Here is a 19,802-nt window from a genome sequence, read left to right as displayed (position 1 = left end):
CATATATGGACAAAGCCCCACCCACTTTCCCATTAAGCCACACCTCTTCTGTGGCTGGCTAATCAGGACATCCCACCAAAATAGGGACAGTTGGGAAGTGTGCTAAAGTGGAAGGAGGTTCATCTTTTTAACAATTTTTCTCTGCGCTCTTCTAGGTGCAGGCAGAATCTTTATAGTGCGGAGAGAGGGCGTGTACCGTGATGTGCGCTGAGCGGTCTATCCATATGCAACAGTGCAAAACTAAGGTCTATTGCAGTGCACAGTGTAGGCGACTGATGCACTTAAGATTAGTCCCTAAAAAGTTTTCACTACTAATATATTAATATGTTGAAAGTGTCATGTCTGAGTGATGTCACTGGTTCCTAGGGTGAGAATGGGGAAAACGATTACTGCCACCAAGGGAACTGGGAAGGTCCTTGTTAGGCAGTAACCGGGAGTTCAAAAAGTAGCCTTTGGGGAACTTAACAAAAATTGATCACTTTCTTGCTTCCTGTGAATGGCGCTCCCAGATAGCAGGACGATCAGGGCACCTTAAGGGACTGCAGTTTGCTGCCGTTGCCTTGTGGGGCAGAACGTTTCTGAACTCTGGTGGGTTTGCAGTTGGGTCAGTCTCCATACCCCCCGCAGCCATTAATCAATAAATTAAGTGCACAGTGAACAGCACGGAGTAAGCTCATTTGCAATGTGGATTGCATTAACAATACATTTATATACAGACAAATAGACAGTAGATGTCAGAGTACAATAGTACAGGTAGACCTACAATCGACACCATAAATAAAAATACATTTGTGTTCAGGTAAAAGACAGTTGGTGGGATGTGTATAATGAGTATTGTTCTTATCACTGGTGTTTATCGATAGGAAGAGAGATTAAACGTTACTGTAGGAAGAGATGCTTAATCGCCTATCCTCCAGCCGTGCGGTTTAATTTCCTTAGAGATCTTTAATTCTAAATACATTGCTGTCCGTAGCACATGATACAAGAAGGGCCGGTCCACCAACCGCTGGCAGGGCCAGGGGCACTGCGCCGACCGCTGGCAGGGCCAGGGGCACTGCGCCGACCGCTGGCAGGGGCACTGCGCCGACCGCTGGCAGGGGCACTGCGCCGACCGCTGGCAGGGCCACGGCGCCGACCGCTGGCAGGGCCACGGCGCCGACCGCTGGCAGGGGCACTGCGCCGACCGCTGGCAGGGGCACTGCGCCGACCGCTGGCAGGGCCACGGCGCCGACCGCTGGCAGGGCCAGGGCCACGGCGCCGACCGCTGGCAGGGCCAGGGGCACGGCGCAGACCGCTGGCAGGGCCAGGGGCACGGCGCAGACCGCTGGCAGGGCCAGGGGCACGGCGCAGACCGCTGGCAGGGCCAGGGGCACGGCGCAGACCGCTGGCAGGGTAGCTGGTAGCCATACAGAGTAATGGTCTGCTGATAGCTCTTCGGTTGATATTCCTGAAAATGATGGTGCAGGTTGGTAAATTTTCTGCGCCCAACGTCTGGATATTACTTCGCAACAGAAGGTGAAAGTAACGATCTCTACCCTGCACACTGGCCACCAGAATGATCTTTCTTTGATATGCGGTACATTGCAGACATGTGGCTGTACATGCATGGCCACAGAACCACGTACTATGCTGGATATGGGAATATATAAAATACTTAAATTTGATTATTTTTTTTATGCATTGCCACGAATGATAACATTTTAATCTTTAACTGCACAGACCACCATTCGATGCAGGGTGCAAAAGTACCATCTGTTTTTAGTGTACTCCACATAAAAAATATGCTTTTCCCACCATTCCAAGCAACATGCTATACACTCTGCTTAGGTGTGGACAACCTCTGGCTCTCTGGTGTTGATAAACTACAAGTCCCAGCAGGCGATAGTAGACATGGCATGCTGGGACTTGCAGTCTCACAACACTAGTAGAGCCACAGGTTGCTCAGGCCTGGTGTGAAGGATAGATCATATCACACAGGGCAGCCAAAAAAAACTACCACCGGCCCTAATGAACAAAGAACGTAGTGCAGGGAATGAATAGTAAACTGTATAAATAGTGCACTGGAGTCTCACATTGATTATTTACAACAGATAATGTGTGCACGTAATGCAATAGTCTTTGGTACCATGTTACGTAGACCTTACATTTTCATCACTCAGTAGGGTTGCCGTCCTGGGACTAATGTACTTTCCATTCTATTCAGAGGACGACGGGCAGCTCATTAAGTTCCTTTCCTCCAACACCTGGCACAACCCTATGCTAGATAGTAACTGTATCACCCAGAGCCCTATCTCTGTGGAAATCAGATCGAGTTTGATTATGTTAAGTACAGATGTCTTCACATGTCGGAGCATCCTCTTTAAAAGCCGGTAATGTGCATATAGTGAAAGGAGCACTTACATTAATTGGATACGTTGAGAACTACAAGCATTAGGGACTGGCATACAGGGACAGGGACTGACAGGACGGGCCTTCATATATGCACGGTAAGTGGACGTGCTATGAAATTCACCATGGATTTACACTGATGTGCCAAGCTGTCAGCACACGTCCGGGTGCACTCCTACTCTCAACTTTGCACCTAGGTCTGTGGGGCAGCGGAAAAATCTGAATAGATGTACTGTGCAAAAGGGTAACAGTCACATCTGTAGAGGAGTACCCCCAGAGTAGTGCCAGTGGAAAGGGGCGAAGAAGAGGTCTCAGACAGACGACAGCACTGGAACCGTCAGGAGGTGAAGAAAAGAAGATTCTACTTACTAGACCTCCGTTCCAGCGCAAGCAAGACTGGCCCCTGTGGGGTGCTCCCCGGCATTGCGGACAGCGAATCGCTATCAGCCAATCAGTGGATAGCATGGTGAGCTCCGTCCATTTGAATTTGGTGCTCGCAGTGTCATCGCCCTGCGCCCTCGCAACGGCTTATATTCAGCCATTGCGAACGGCACTGTCAGTCCGGCGGAGGGAGAACCAAGAGGAGCTTTGTAGATGGGTCATCGAGTTCAAGTAAGGAGAGCGAAGAAGCAGCGGCGCAGAGAACAGGCAAGTAAGAAGAAGGTGGAGCTCGCCAGCGGAGCTGCGGATAATGACAGGAGACGTGGGTTAGGCAGCGGCGAGCCAGAAGAATGTTGGGGACAAGAGGAGACTGCTGGAGGCCGTCCACAGGGAAGCAGCAGCGAGAAGGCACTGAGCCTCCATGGTTCTTCCCTGCTAACGGAAGCTGCCAGATTCAAGTTAGGCCTTTAAGCACCCATACAGGTCTGTGCTCTTCCCTTCTTCCACATTTGGGCAGAACGCGGTGGGCATATTGTCAGGCACTAGGCCTGCCGTCAGGTAGGAGGTTAGCCCTGTTTATTTATAGACCGTGCCAGGTTTGGTACACCCATTTTTCTGCCCACATCCCCGATGGCCATTTTTGGCAAGTGGTCACATAGAGACCTGTTATTCTGCCTGTGTATTGTGCCCTTGCACTCATTAGTCTGCCCCCCCTTAAAGGTAGACCTTTGATACCTTGTGCATGGAATTGTGGGTGTCTTAGATAGTCTACACCTAGTGTTAGAGGTTTATTTTGAGCATCCATATGGAGCCCCGTTAGGAGCGGTGGTAATCGTTTTTATGATTACCACTATTCCGACATGGAGAAGCCCTACAAAGAAAACCTGTAATTATGAAAAACCGATTGAAAAATAATGAGACTTACCTTCAACCCGACGCTGGACATCTCCGATGGGAGCACCGTGCTGACAGCAAGTGATTCCGATTGAAGAAGTGTTCGGCACTGCAGGCTGACAACTTCGCGACGGTCTGTCAATAGAAATTTAAAGCGGCAATGTGGGGACCCCTAAGGTTAAGTGTTTAATCACTTAACACGACATTGCCGCTTTCAATTTCTAAATGTATGCGGCGCTCCTCGACTCTTCTCTGCTCCGTTCGTACTGGATGTCGGGCATGATGTCATCACTCCCGACGATCAGTGAGGAGCGGCGCAGAGAGGAGTTGGCAAGAAGAGAGAAGACAGAAGAAAAGAAGTAATAGGCCGATAGAAAAGGTAAGTGCAGGAACGGAAGCAAGGGGGAGCACAGGCAGCGTGGCAGAGAGTGAAGGGAGAGCAAAGGCAGCATGGCAGAGAGTGAAGGGGGGAGCAAAGGCAGCATGGCAGAGAGTGAAGGGGGGAGCACAGGCAGCATGGCAGAGAGTGATGAAGTGGTGCCTGGAGAAGGGGGGGGGGACAAAAGCAGCATGGAGGGCGCAGTGTGATCATAAGGAGGTACAGCTTAGCGATGAAGGGGCACAGTAATGTGTGTGTGATGGCACAGCGGGCTTGTGGCAATGTAATGTGTGTGTGGTAGGTGCTGGCTAACTAATGGGTGCTATTTTGTTTGTGGGGTGATAGTGGGGCAATTGAATTTTATAGTGGGGGCAATTAATTTAAGATGGGTGGTTTGGGTGCTATTAATTGAATGCAGGCTTTGAGGAGCATGAGGTCTATTTATTAAATGTGAATATGAATTATTTAATGGCAGTGACGGTTGTGGGAAACAGGTAAATTTATTATACGTAAATGCTATTAATTTATTGCTGGGGCTGTCTGGAGAGAGGAAATAGTATTCCTATTTAATAAATAAACCTATTTCCTCTCTCCAGACAGCCCCAGCAATAAATTAATAGCATTTACGTATAATAAATATACCTATTTCCCACAACCGTCACTGCCATTAAATAATTCACATTTAATAAATAGACCTATTACTTTAATGTTGGGGCTGGAGGAAGGCCTAAGTATTAATTGTGGGTCCTATTGATTTAACGCCGGGGCTGGTGGGAATTTTCTAAATGTACCCATTTTTTTTCCCAAACAGGGCCCCCAACATTCCAGGATCCAGACAAGCCACAACTAAAAAAAAACAGCAGCCACAGGAGGTAAAAGTGACAAGAACAGCTAGGACAGTCTGTCAAATGAGTGTAGTGGGACAATCACGATTTTTGGGGACTGTTCTGCCCAATCTAAGGGGCAGGTCAAGACTGTGTAATCTTTATATGCACACTGCATTCTTTATATACTACACTATGGTGCCAGCTATTCTTCATGGGCTGACCACTCCCCCTCTAGTGTCTGGTCTCGCTTCTTGGATGGCTGGCCACATCCCCTCTGGTGGGCCCCTAGCGTTGTATGGGCCCTTCATGCCTCAGTCCGACACTGACAGTCACAGTGTACTTACACACATATTCAAATGGGACTTTTCTTGAGATTCGCTTGTATTTGTATATGGGATAAGCGCACGCAGGTTACATCCGATTATTTTGAAACGCAAGTTGCGTTCACATTGCATTGGAAGATGAGTCAAGTCCATCGTTTCTGCCACAGCACGAGTTACGAATTTAAATCTGCTTCCCTGCTGCACTGGTGCCGTCAGGTTTTACTCTTTGCAAAAGGTGACAACACATGTGTAGGAAAATGCATCCATCGTGATCACATAGCTAGAAATATCTTCACACCAAGTTTCTAACATACTGCATATAAATGTTTGTAAATGCAACTAACAGCAATTGTATATTAGTCTTTAAGGGCCCAATTCATGTTCAAATGCAACTTTCTTTTTAAAAAACAAAACAAAAAAAAAAACCACAGAACTTGAGCGCAGTTCTTACTTGCATAGACATGCTCTGTGCTGGCTAATGGCACACATACGTGTAGTTCTTAAAACAAAGACTATGCAGGTGTAGGTGCTGATTTATACCAATCGGCACCTACACCTGTCCTGTAACTGGTGCAAATGACAAGAGACACAGGATTTGGCCCCATCTATGTTGACACGCCCTTGCGGTATATGGCCAACGTCCGTCCGCCGCTTCCCACCTCCATTCCTCCTCACAAGACGCAGGAATCCGTAAGTGTCTTTTGCATTCAGACTTAAATTGTGCGCAAATGCGTTCATTTGTGTAAGGTCTGTTTCTGAGCATGCGCAGAGCTCTTTCACACACGATACAGCACACAAACATGCCGTCCGAACGCCAGTCAGGCCCATAGCCTTCTGGTTCTCAAAGAAGATATTTTCTATCTCCTGGGAGCAAGGATTTGTTTTTATTGCCTGAAGTGTGAATATTTTTCTGCTTTGTGCATTTAAAGATGCACGTCCACTTCCTGTTGACTATCGGAGAATAATACTTCCACTCTAGCTCCACCCCCTTCAATTAATAGAAACTTTAAAGTTTTCTTTCAAAACCTGCTCAGTGCAGCCTCATTAGTCCAAAAGGGGTGGCATATGTGAGAATAGCTTAGTGGGCAGATGGGCATGTGTGAGAAAACCTGAAGACATGTCAGTATGTAACAGGTGAATGATGTCAAGTTTTTTGTTTCGGTCTGAAATCTAACATTTGGAACCTCCCCTCTAGATATCCTCCGTTTGCTCCTGGACAGCAGTGAATCCTGGACAGCATTCTGCGTCAGACATCAATGCATCTAGACAGCAGCCTTACCAGCTAGCCAGGGGGAGGTAAGAGTTATTTTTTTAATTTTAGAAATTTAAAGCGTGTGAGGGTCTGGGAAGTGAGATTTTTTGGGGAAGAAGGGGAGGTAAACTTAAGCTTTGCCTAGGGCGCCGGGCATTCTTGCCCCGGCCCTGATGAAGGGCACATGACATGCAAAGAGAATCTCAAGGAAAGTACAGGAGAAAGGCTGATGTAAGCCATGTCTATGGAATAAGAGAACACCGAGCCCTCCCAGAAAACTGGGAACCATCTAAATACCCTTGAATCTCATTTAAATATTTTTTGTATATTTGTGTATAACTTGGATAGTCACAGACCTAGCCTGCACTCAGAAAGGAAAGGCCCCAGAGCCACCCAATTGCAGAAGATGCTACATTTTGTCTGGCTGCAGACGCTGCTATTTTCATGAGTAAATATGCTCAAAAATAGGTACCATCGGCATCTGTACCACTGCCTTCCAAATGACCCTTGTTGTATTATTTTATTGTATCACTAGTTGACTATAGTGTTGCATTTAGGGGGTTTCTGCCGTTACCCCAAACACGAGCTTCATTTAAAAAAAAAAAATAATCATAATATAATAATAATAATCCTCGCTGTTATGATACTTTTTGCAGTGACAGTGGTTTGGAGCCCAAAGTGGCACTAAACTTAAAATACAAATTGGTGGCTATGAAATAGCAGCTAATAATATTCACAAATCAATCTATCTATCTTATAGATAAATTAAGATATATAAAGTTTTCATCCTTAGACAGAACTTCAGAGAGTTAACAGTGTATTAGTGTATTTACTGTATAAGTTATTGCTCTCTGCTATCACAGATTTCCATCAGAGGAAAGACTGTCGTGTCCTTCTGTGGGATGACGGACAAGGGATCTGCTGCGTATCTGAACATTTCTCCCCCCCCCCCCCCCCCCCACCCCCAAGATCACAGGTTTTTCTTTCACCTTTATTATAATGTATTATGATCCATATGTACAATTGTGCGTTTGTACGCCTGCTGTGGTGCTTTAACCCTTTGTGTGTCTACGAGAGTTTTACCTGATCGGGATCCAACCCTTTGCACACTTATGTCGCACTTCTGTGATGCAGGCAAATAGGTTTTGTTTTTTCAATTATTAGTCAGCCCAAGCGAGTGTTACATTGTTTTTCAAGACAAATGGGACTTTCTTTCTGTAGCACGTAGGAATAAATATATTTTTAGTTAATTTGTGAACATTTGTAGAAATAGCAATTAACCATTAACCATTAATTTCGTGTTAGATCAGATGTACCACTAAACTATTATTCATGCTGTAATTATTTTAAGGACACCAATATACACAGTGGTGGAAGTGGTATGGAAAATGTAACGAGAATTGTATTACAATGAAGGCAGTAGGAGACGTGACAGCATAGCATACCACCGTATACACCCCCCACTTCCACCACTGAATATACATGTATAAGCAATTTGGGATTTTGTCTGGCTATAAAGCCGTAATTAGGAATGTGTGTATAGATTTGGCTTTTTAATAGTTTCATGCATTTCTTGTGTTACTTCTCTAAGTTTTAACATTTTGTTCCTCCTCTTTATGGGAGCTTAAATTCATTATATTTATAACAAGAGTGTAACAACCCTTGTGGCATATAAGAGAAAGTTTTCCTTTTCTTGTGAGTGTAACCCCATAGGGTGCGTGTGAAAAGTGTTTGCAGTGTTTAAAAAGTGCGACTCGATGTCCCGAGCAGGTTAAGCTTCAGGTCTAAGGGCTAGATTTACTAAGCTGCGGGTTTTAAAAAGTGGGGATGTTGCCTATGGCAACCAATCAGATTCTAGCTTTCATTTTGTAGAAGGTACTAAATAAATGAAAGCTAGAATCTGATTGGTTGCTATAGGCAACATCCCCACTTTTTAGGCCCCGCCCCTTTCTAATTTCTAAGGCTGCCGGCGGCTGCACAGTATGTGCAGGTCTGCTCTGCAGTGACAGTGTGCTGCCCCGCTGCTCTGATTGTGTTTAAAACACAATCAGAGCAGCCGGGCAGCACACTGTCACTGCTGAACGGACCTGCACAGTGTGCAGCCGCCGGCAGCAAGCCCCTGCTAGGGGGGGTGATCGCCCCGATCGCCCCCCCCCCCCCCTGGATCCGCCACTGCGTTAGGCTGCGTGAATATGAGTTGAGGCGTGAGCTTTATCCGAGAGCCCAAGAACAAAGTTAGGTAAAGACGACGATCAAAGGTGTGCGGGTAGACTGGTGTGACCACAATTGTGTAGAGTCAGGGCAATGACAAAGATCATCTCACTTTGCGAAAGTGTCAGCTCTTATGCCAAGAGAAACCCCTGTCTAGATCGCTAATGAACTGAGCTGGACAGTAAGGCACAAATAAAAATCTACCTAATTTATTATCATCAAAAGAGATTTCCTGGAGCCCATTCATTCCAGACATGGCAACTGTACATCGCTACAACTGTTGTACCCGCACTACGCATGTTTGCTGTTCATCCACAGACGCCTGGGTTGAGAAAGACTGGGCTAGAGTTGGGTGGTCCACCCAAGGGTATTACAGAGGTGGGTGTAATGAAAAATGCACAACCATGCACCAGACAAATGGGGGTTACACCATGATATAACTGACATTGAAGCCTATGCTAAGCTATGATATCACATGCTCTAACATAAGCTTCACTGTGAGGAGAGCTGGGAAACCAGATATACAGGGAAACCCTTGTGGTAATGCAAGATGTATAAAATACTTCACAATAACATTTATCATCAAATCTCAGGGAATAGATGGCAGTTTAATGCCTCATTAAATTTTCTTTATTATAAGAACATTTACGTGTTTTAGTTTAGCACTAGGCAATTTATAGTTGACATTACTCTAGGCATTGCAAGCATATAAATCCCAAATTATGCAATTGATATATCCATGTTCCTCTATCCAACATCACTTCAGCTGTTATTTTTATTGGAGAAAAAGGACTGTTTAGCCAACCAAGGTCAGACAGACCGGTCTTATCGTCTTTCCAGCTGGCTCTGAGCGGGTTAAACAAACGCACACAACGGGTCTCTGAGTGTACACTGCGTGGGACAAAGGACAGGGAAACAATCAATAAAACCATTACCATATTTTCCACCGTCCTTAGATATTTAGCACAATGTATGTGTCCATTATACTCCGCGAGGTCGGCAGCTGTGTAACCATCGTGGTCTTTGATTCCCAGCTTAACGCCATTCACCACCAGGATCTGACAGCACTGAAATCCAAACAGAAATAATATATAATATATGTAACTGCACACAGTAAGAGATAATGTACATCTCTATAGTAAAGGAGTGACTAACAGTGTGATAATCTACTATACGTTATACTGCTATAATACACAAGTGATGTTAATGAACATATATCTATATATACACACTCCTAATAATATCTGTATAAATGGTGACCTGTACAATATCTTTAGAAATCAATGAAAACTTTGGACATCATATTAAAATATTCTGATGACACAAGTTATGAACCCAAAAAAAACGTTCCTTTGCAAACTACATGTAGTAATGTCAAAACAAACTGGAATATAATCTATGACCTGGACAGTATTAAAGGCACCCTTCCTTAATATTTGGCTGCACACCCTTTGGCAACAAGGACTTCCTCCAAACGTTTAGTGTAGCTATCTGTAAGTTTCTTGTACCCATGTGCTGGTAGCTTCTCCCAATCTTCCAGTGCAATTTGTTGAAGCTCTAGAATGTTTGCAGGGTTCCGTTACCCAAGGGCAGATCTCCGATCTCTGCAAAGATTTTCAATTAGATTGAAATCAGGACTCATCATCAGCCAGTTTAAAACAGTCCAGTTTTTTTCTTTTCAACCATTCTTTTGTGCTTTTGGATGTGTGTTTATGATGCTGGAGGACCCATGTTCTTCAACCCAAACCTAGTTCTTACACCGGGTTGCACATTTCTCTTCAAATTGCCTTGGTAATACTCTGATTTCATGATTCACTCAATACGGTCAGGGCCTCCAGCAGGGGCAGATTGGCTGGGAGGCATCTTCCCCCCCGGGCCGGTCCCATAATGGGATATCTTGGGCCAGGTCACCTGCATTTTTTCTTCTTTAAAATGTTCCTAACAGGCTGCTAAGTCGAGTCTTGGACCCCCAGGCTAAAAAATTACCAGCCCTCCCCTGGCCTCCATTACCAGTGGCAGCAGAGCAGTCCCACAACATTATGGATCCTCCCCCATGGTGAACCATAGTTTGGGCGTCTTCTCCTGAACAGCTTCATTTTGTCGCCTATAAACAAATCACTGGTCTGTATTGCCAAAGAGCTCTGTTTTGATTTTGTCTGTACACAGAACATTTGCCCAGAAGGTTTGTCTAGGTCCGTTTTGGCAAAGATCAGTCATTCCTTTTATGTCTTTATTCAGCAGTGTGGTCCTCCTTGGCTTTCACCCATACAGTCCGCCTTTGTTTAGTGTGCGGTGTATAGTACGGGTTGAAACCATCACTACACATTGTTCCAGGTCAGCCTTCAGCTCTTTGGATGTTTTACGTGGTGTTTTCCCACAGTTCATACCAACCTTCTAACACCTATCCCATCGATCTTCCTCTTTCCCCCACGTCCAGAGAGGTTCTTCACAGTCCCATGAGCAGCGAGCTCCATAATAACATTGTGCACAGTTGAAACTGGGAGGCCACTGTCTATGCAGACGGCCTTGTACCCTTTAGAGGTCTTGTGTTTGGTGATAACAGCACTTCTGATGCTCTCAGACAGCTCTCTTGTCTTCACCATTGTGATAAAGTAACAGGGAATAAAAAGTGGCCTTTTTAAACATTAAACCTATCATTCATTGGTTAATTCAAGTCATGTGAGCACCGACAATCGATCACAGGTGACTAATTTATCACATTTGAGTCTAATCTAGCTCTTTTCTTTTTCAAATCCATTTGAATTGAGCCTATTACCAATAATTGTGCCATGTCAATCTTTTTATAAAATTATCCTCCTATTGCTCTAGGGAGTTGGCACCCCTTATACAAGGAGCGACTACTATATTTACATATGAAATTCTGTAGGATATTGACTTACATTTTTAGCGCCTAGGATACCTTGTGGGTTTTTTTCCTATAGGAAAGCACCAATAAGACCTCTGATCCTGGGACATTTCCCCATTTATGAAAACTGCTGAGTTGCTCTAACTCCTTTCTTTAGTAACGCTTAGAAAATAAGCCAACACTTAATTAGTTGCCCTGGACAACACAACATCTTCTACACAGTTACCATAATGGTTTCCACAAGTGTCTCCCAATACATATAAATTAGGCTAAGTAATGAGAAATAAGAAAAACCTCAAGTTCTCCGTTCTCCGCAGCGTCGTGTAGAGGGGTCCCTCCAAAGTTATCCGTGCTCATGTCTCCCCCGTGGAGAAAGAGCCAGCTCAGTACCTTGGCATGACCTCGACTGGCAGCAAAATGCATGGCGGTGGCTCCATCGGCATCGCGATCGGAGAGACTTATATCTGTACAACTCATCTGCAGGAGAGAGGAAACACCAGATGTTCACAAATATAAATTAACAGCTGCTCAAAAGACAAACGCTTAGCGCCAGATTCAACTCCGTTCCGCAAAAGTGCCACCGGAACATCCGTGGCGATGTCTGGCCTCAAATCTCCACTTATTTTTGCTCAATGACGTGCAAGAGTAAGAGACGCTTTTAATACAGTGTTGACAGAAACGGTCTACGGCTGTAGATAGAGGTGATGTCCGGCCACACTTTTGGCGGAGAACTTCACTAGGGCTGTTCTGATAGAAAGAAGAAAAGAAATCTCATGGTCTTGACCTTTACCTAACAGTAACAAACTAACTTCTAGCCTGAACTTTAAATTAAACTCAAGTTTTAAACCTGGCCTTATTTCAGGCTTTAACCTAAGCTTGATTAAAAAGGTACAACATAAGCTTATTTCCAACCCCTTAGCCCCCGTGCTCTAAATCAGTGGTTGTCGCCAGCATAGTGACATTACATGCTGGTTATGCGTTGTATTATGTTGATGTAGCTTGGTTGACTTTTTTTTAGCTTTTAAAACACAGTCACAAGTTACCTCTTACTGCTAGTATGATCTTAGCCAAGTGACTGACGTGGTCTTCAATCAGCCCTGCAAATAATTCATCCCAAGAACAGCATAGACTCAGCCACTGACTCAGGGACGCCATGTAAACTGTACGACCCAAAAGCCTTTTCTGCTTATTTGCATATGGAAGACAGTCTTCCCATAGTTTTAGTTAAACTGTCTCTATAGCGCTTCATATGCTGATTAGCCTATCCTATCCTGCACACAGACATGAAAGGTTTTCCTGGTGGATGTGCTGGGATGGTCGCATGTCATGCTCGGCTAGTAGTATATTTGCCAGCTGTGCACCATTGTGCCAGGAACACAGATCTACAGTTAGGCAAATAGATTCTTTCTCCAGGGCAGAGGTCAACAATTATATGCAAAGAACAAAGAAAAACTTTGTCCCTCAGCAAAATTTTAATGTCCCTGTTTTACCAACTGTGATCTAACCTTATTTTACTCTAAAAAATACATTTGTATTATATTCTCAGCTATAACGCTTGACCATGGGTAGTACCTTCTTATAGTACGCATGAGTCCAAGAGCCCCATCATGCATTTATCAATTACGCAGATTCCAGGTTTAAAAATAACGAATGAATGGGTTCATCTAAAGCAATAGGCACAATTTTTCTTATGCCAGACTGAGAAGTGCCGAACTTTTACCAGGATGTCTGTTGAAAAACCAGCATCCCTGATTGCCTATCGTGGTCAGATGTGGATTGGCCATAACATGGACATGTTTACTATTATATACCATTTACAATGTTTTCAAAATACATGTGTTAATGCATTGGGTGAAAGGGTTCTAAATACTAATGGTCAAAAAACGAGAGTCCTCCGACATTTTCATAGCAAGAAAACTCACTTACCAACCAAACAATGACCGTACTGTGACCCATTTGGGCAGCTGCATGTAAGGGGGTCATGCCATCTGCCGCTCTTATATGAGGGTCAGACCCACAGTTCTTCACCAAATACTGAATAACTTCCAAGTGTCCTTCTTGACAGGCTAAGTAGAGGGGTGTGGCACCGTTCTTTGTCTGAGAATTTATAGCACTAAAAGAAAAAAACATAAAAAAAAAACGTAAATTAAGTTATCTATGTATACTGGGTTAATTGTTATGACATTTATCACTACTTTACAGGTAATTTCACCAATGTATTTGTAAAAATCACTCATCCACCCCCTCTTATCATAACTGTATCGGTCATTCCGGTGGAGAGCCCTTTTCCTCTGAGCTCTTAAGGCCATTGGATGAAATTGGGCATCCACTAAGCAGGGTCCATTTGACAGGTTCAGAAACGATGGAGCTAGCAATGCATGAATCCCCTTCTCCTAATGAGTCATTATACTGTTGCGGGCCACAGATACATTTATGTTTCAAGTTCCAGCTTGGTAGCTATTTGCACTGGGATTTTGAGATGTAAATAGGTTGGTGGCTTTAAGTGTCAGCAATCAACATACAGCCCTCCCCTGCAAATCATCTCTCTGCATACCCGCTACCATTTATATAAACAAAATAAGCCCGCCCCCCGATCTGCTCAAAACAGACCCACCCACTTCACTGCAAGCTCCTCCCCCTTTCAAGGTCAGTGAATCAGAACTGTCCCACAGATTTCAGGACTGTTGGAGTGTATACCTCTAATGTGGGCACCCAATTGCATCGGGGGTCCTCCCAACAGGACAGAAAGAGGGCATGTTATGGGAGGGACCCTCACAACAAAGGTAATGGAATTAGGAGATTCAGGTCTACAGAAATGTATTAAAATATTGAATTGTAGGAAATAAACTCTCAGACTGATGATTGGACATAACTAATTATGGTGTCCAATAGGCAGGTTTACTCACAGCAACACCGCTACCAACTATACAAAATAAATTATATAGGACCCAATGCATTCATTATCTCGCTATATAATTCTATATATATATATATATATATATATATATATATATATATATATATATATACACACACACACACACACACACACACACATATACATATACACACACATACATATACGTATATACACATATCCATATATACACACACACATTATAAAACAGAAGGTCGCTAAGCTATTAGTTCTCCACTGTTTCTCCCTGCACATGTCAACATGGTATAACCTAGATTGAGAAGGTAGACAAAAATAAATTAAACTGGTGGATGAAAACAAGCCCATCATTCTACCACATTCTAATATGGTGCATTTTAAATCCATCTAATGCTGTATAGAAGAGGTCACATCAAAGGACAGATTCAAAATAAAGCAATTATCCAAAGATCCACTAGATGGTGCTGTTTTACATAAGACTGTATAGGCCGTCAAGTGTGCAGGTATCCAACAGATTATCTCAGTGATTATGTATTTCATTGGGCGATTCATGTATTACTAAACCCTATAAGCTTCAGATTTTTTTTATATATATATATATTTCTTGAAAAGCTATCCCTATGTATTTGCTTCAGGTTCTTGATCTTATTTTGTTATTGTATAAAATAAATTTAGATTACTATTTGAAAATTGTAACAAGTGGGGGGGGGGGGGGTATACAACAATTTTTGACCCTGGGCCCACCTCTCAAGACAGCTATCATCTTCTAGAATGTACTAGATAAACGATAGCTAAAATCTGATTGGTTGCTATTGGCAACGGCTCCACTTTCATTTCTACCACCTTGAGAGGTGATTTTGAAAAATGTTATATCTCAATGTCTAATTAATAACACTAAGTTTAGAACAATGCTATTATGGTTTGAGGTAGTTACAGTAAAACAAACTCTTCCTTAGAAGGTAGCCCCTTTATCAAAAGTGTCTTCAGAGTTCTCTGTACAGCGCTGCAGAATTAGTGGTGCTATATAAATAAATGATGATGATGATGATGATGATGATGGATGATGATGATAAAGCAACTTCTTGCAATAACAGCCCCAGGCACCCCTCCCTGTGGGTGACACTAGATTTTGTGTACAAAACAACGTCACATTTGATTAGATTGCATTTTAGGTTTAGCGGAATTTTGAAGTTGCGCAATGTTAGGATTTTCTCACTGGGAATCACAAATGCCTTTTTACATTTGCAATATTTGAGTTGAACTGTGGTGCTCAAGTTGAACTGAGGACACAGTTATTGTATTTATCCAACCAAACATGATCTTTAATTACATTACAAAATATATTTTCCGTCCACCCAGGAAGAAAGCTTTCTTTTTGTCTCATCTTTTGTGGTTTTCAAACGGAGCCCAACGAGAAGCTTCAATGAGATGGCGGCCTGAACAGATGGATGGAATGAATAGGAATAAGGGTTAGAGGAAGGGGTGGGAAATTCTCCAATTCAGATATTTAGGGAAAATGCTTGTTAAAAATACACGTAAACACCTTAAGATTCTGATCGCAGACTGCTAAGTTATCTCGTCACTTGTGTCAGCTGAAGACTGTCGGATATTGGGGAGAACTTTTGAAAAGAACATAAGTTACAATCGACCACATGCCGAAATGCATAACTAACATAACATATAACTGACAAATAATAGTGGAAGATGGAGGCCGCCATAGGCAAACCGAGGGGGGGGGGGTTTACTCGTGCCTGGAAACCCCCCTCCCAGCCTGGGGTACTGTATGCTTGATGTAGCTGGACCCTGCCCCGGAACACCTGGTGGGCCGCAGGGCGCTGTGTAGCCAATTCAGGAGTGAAACTGCCGCACTGTGGTTGCTATGGAAACCACAGAGGAGTCATTGTGATGTCACCAAGGATTTCCTTCATAAAGATGTGAAAATATTTAGCTCACCTAGGAAGCAAAATCAGTTGTAATTAGTGACTATCTACAGTTACTTAAGCTGAGTTTTCCCCAACCTTAGTTATGAAATCTCCAGCCTCAATATAACAGTAGTGTTACACATTTACAGGCGTGTGTGCACAACTAGTAGTCTTCCATAGAGGATGGTGTGTGTATTGCAGACTGCGCTGCGGAATCTTTGGCGTCTCCTAAATAAATGATTATTTCCCGTAATGTACACACGATGACGCAACAATAAAACGGTAATATACAACTCCAAACATACTCCTACATACAAAGCAACACACAAAACACTCTGGCTTGTTAACGCCAGAACTCGGCGCTTCCCCCTTTTCAGAAGAATGTTGCCGAATCTATTTCAAGCCACTAATTACTATAGTGAAGTCCTTATTGAAGGATCAAGATAAACTCTATCTGAGGTTTTCACATGAGACAGAACTGCAAACAGATAATAGGTCTCTAGGATTTATTGCCAAATTGTGCTATGGTTATAAATCCAAGCAGACAGAACCTTAATTAGTCTGTGTATATCTTCATGACAGAGGCTATATACCATTTACTAAATGGCAAGCCCGCAAATATTGCCTTTGTAGGTGGATAAAGAAGAAAGTGCCACTGCTATTATATGCCTACAATTGATCAAACAACGAATGTTGTGTTAATCATCAATACTCCTGCAAATGACATCTTCTATGCCAGGGAGCGACAGATAAGACTAATGACCAATGTCTGTGTATAGCCACAGCATTCTCTAGCTGCCGGAGTTTCAAGCAACCTTCAGCCTTCCCACTATATCCAAACTACACATCATAGCATGCTCAACCAGCTGGCAGGCAGGAGAGATTTAGCTCGGCACCAAAGGCCCATCAACGTGCTGCACAATTTCCTATATCTTCTTTGGCATTTATAGAACAATTGAAGCAAAGTCCCCTTTAGAAGTGTATCTGAAAAGTGGTGATCCTCCATTCCTTGTCTGGTTTCTTGAACGTCTTCTCTGTTGGTTTTGGGGATCCATATTGCGCCCTGACAGCGGAGGTGGTCCTAACACACTCCAAATACAGAACAGAAATATGGAAGTGGGTTGATGACACTCTGAGGAATTCTGCAGCCTCTGGATGTCCGCTTCAATTAGGGTTGAATAAAGAAATTGAGGACATACGGGTCACCTGATTGTATCTAGCAATGAATTCTTCAAGATCATTTCAATCAATCAAATCAGTCCCTGTCTTCAGGAACGCAGAGAAGCACAGAGATAAATCAGTCAATTCACCGTATTCCGTTTCCACAGTCTGGTCCTGTTTCTTCTGACGCTCAACGTAAAAAATGTTCAAACCACTACTCAAAATTAAACGATAAAAGGTTGGCGGCTTTCTAGGACCACATGACAAGGAAAGTCAATGGAGTCTTTGTACCAGCCCTGAACATTACCATGATACTTGTCCAACCTGCATGAAGGTTCAAAGCAGTCGCACCTGAGGGAACGTGGCTGGGTGAGAAGACTTCTCCTCTACCGCCTTAAAGACATGGTCACAGTTCCTCTGATGTTCTCCAAATTCTTATGTGCCTTCATCTCAAGATCTATTTCGGTGATCGGATGCCAACGTTAGATCTCATTGACTCCATATCCATTGGGAACATTATAAAGATTACGTCACTAGCCAAGAGATTCCCATGGTGGCTATTAAAGTGCCAATCCCTTTCCAATATATTTGGGTTGGATCTATTCTTTGTTGGAGACTGAACTCAAGGTGCTGGATGAATGTATTTCATGAGAATCTGAAGACAGGTTTTATACAAATCGATCTCCCCTGCAGGAGCACCCCATTCCTTGGTCAGTTAAAAACTAACAAAAAATCTCACTCTGTCCCTCCATTGCCGATCAAGCCTTGATTCAAATCACAGTTCGCAATTGGAACCCCTTGCCTCCGATTCCTGAGCTGTTGGAATATCTGCCGTCTTCTCAAATCTTTACAAAGTTCGACCATCGTAGGCTACACAATCTGGTTTTTATCAAGATAGACGATGACTGGAAGTCTTCTGAATCCAATATTGACATTGAGTATTTAGCAATGGCCCATCCACCTTTCAGAATTTTAGGAATTATGTTATCCCACCACCGACTTTGTCAAGGAGTGGCCGTTTATCTGAATGACATTTGGATATAATCACATCATGAGAGTTCAACGTTTTGTGGGCTTCACTAATTACTATTGAAAGTTCATTCAAGGAGTCTCAAGAATCATTGCTCCTGTCACAGTTCAAATCGGGCTTAAAGTATCTGAAACCAGACTTTACCTCAACTCCAGTCCCAGCACAACCCATCTCTACACTTCATCTGGGAGGTGGATGCCTCAGACACTGTGATAGGGGCAATTCTGTTTCGACAACCGGGTACAAACCGTACCATGCATCCATGAACATTGTTCTCAAAAAAAGTAGTCAGTAGAGAAGAATTATGCCACCGGAGACAGACAGATGTAAGATTTGAAGTTGGCTTTCGAAAACTGGTGACTCTTATCAGTAAGGGCACAAACCCCAGTTACTGTGTTTATTGAACCCAACAACATGGAATACAAAGACATCAGACAGAATTACAGATATCCAGATCAGATGGTCCTGGTCAGGTTTAATTTTCACATTACTTAATCATCCTGGATCCCAGAACCTTAGAGGCCGACACTTCACCATGACACTGAAGGACTAGGAGCTTCATCTCAAGTTCTGGAAACAGTCTTTGTAGCAGGAACTATTTGGCAGCACCAATTAGAAATACCTTTCATCAGAGAGTCGCAGCAGTTGCCAATTAGGATCCTGGCAAATGATTGTGTCCGGTTCAGTTGGGAACTATTTTCGCCATCAGAAACCTTACGAAAACAAGTTTTGACTCTGTGCCATGAGAAGAGAATGTTGAGCACCAGGGAGTGCACAAAACACCAGACTTTCAATTTGCTAATCCTGGCAGCTAAAAATGAAAGAGCATATTTAGCAAGAACTATTGTCTGTATAGCTATAATCTACAGGCATATCCTGCTATGGTTTACCAAAGTCTACGACCTACTGTCACATATCCGTTACACACTATGCATTCAAGAGACACATTGGAAGACTTTGATTCGGTCTTGGGGAAGGTTTCAAAGCCACGAGAGATGCAGTCACCCTGCTGTATTCCAGGTTGGCCAAAAGGTATGGCTGGTTCTTTGTCACATATAAATCACCCTATTAAGAGGAAGTAGCCAGGATCTTCAAGAATTTCTTCCAACACCCCGAGCATTCCCGGAAAAAGCTTTGTTAACACCTTGGGATTGCCTAATGCAAAGCACAATGCTCTGCCTACCTACAGCTAACACAGACTTCCTCAAATAACCAATGTATATTAATCAGGGCATCCTGACCTACACTAGTTGTTGGACATTGGCCTGATGC

At 43.4% G+C, this 19,802-nt stretch overlaps 1 protein-coding gene across 3 annotated transcripts in view; it reads right to left on the bottom strand.

Annotated features, from left to right (window-relative positions):
• The window catches only part of LOC142106977 (espin-like), a 128,822-nt gene that overhangs the window by 78,508 nt on the left and 30,512 nt on the right, over window positions 1-19,802 (bottom strand). For all 3 annotated transcript variants that reach the window (XM_075190065.1, XM_075190066.1, XM_075190067.1), the window contains exons 3-5: window positions 13,448-13,634; window positions 11,816-11,998; window positions 9,591-9,722 (exon numbers count right to left, since the gene is read on the bottom strand). In XM_075190065.1, the coding sequence (XP_075046166.1) occupies window positions 9,591-9,722; window positions 11,816-11,998; window positions 13,448-13,634 (502 nt within the window). The remainder of the gene's footprint in view (window positions 1-9,590; window positions 9,723-11,815; window positions 11,999-13,447; window positions 13,635-19,802) is intronic.

Source organism: Mixophyes fleayi, chromosome 11, assembly GCF_038048845.1.
Source record: "Mixophyes fleayi isolate aMixFle1 chromosome 11, aMixFle1.hap1, whole genome shotgun sequence".
In the NCBI taxonomy this organism is placed as follows: Eukaryota; Metazoa; Chordata; class Amphibia; order Anura; family Limnodynastidae; genus Mixophyes; species Mixophyes fleayi.
This window is presented reverse-complemented; position numbering and strand designations above follow the sequence as displayed.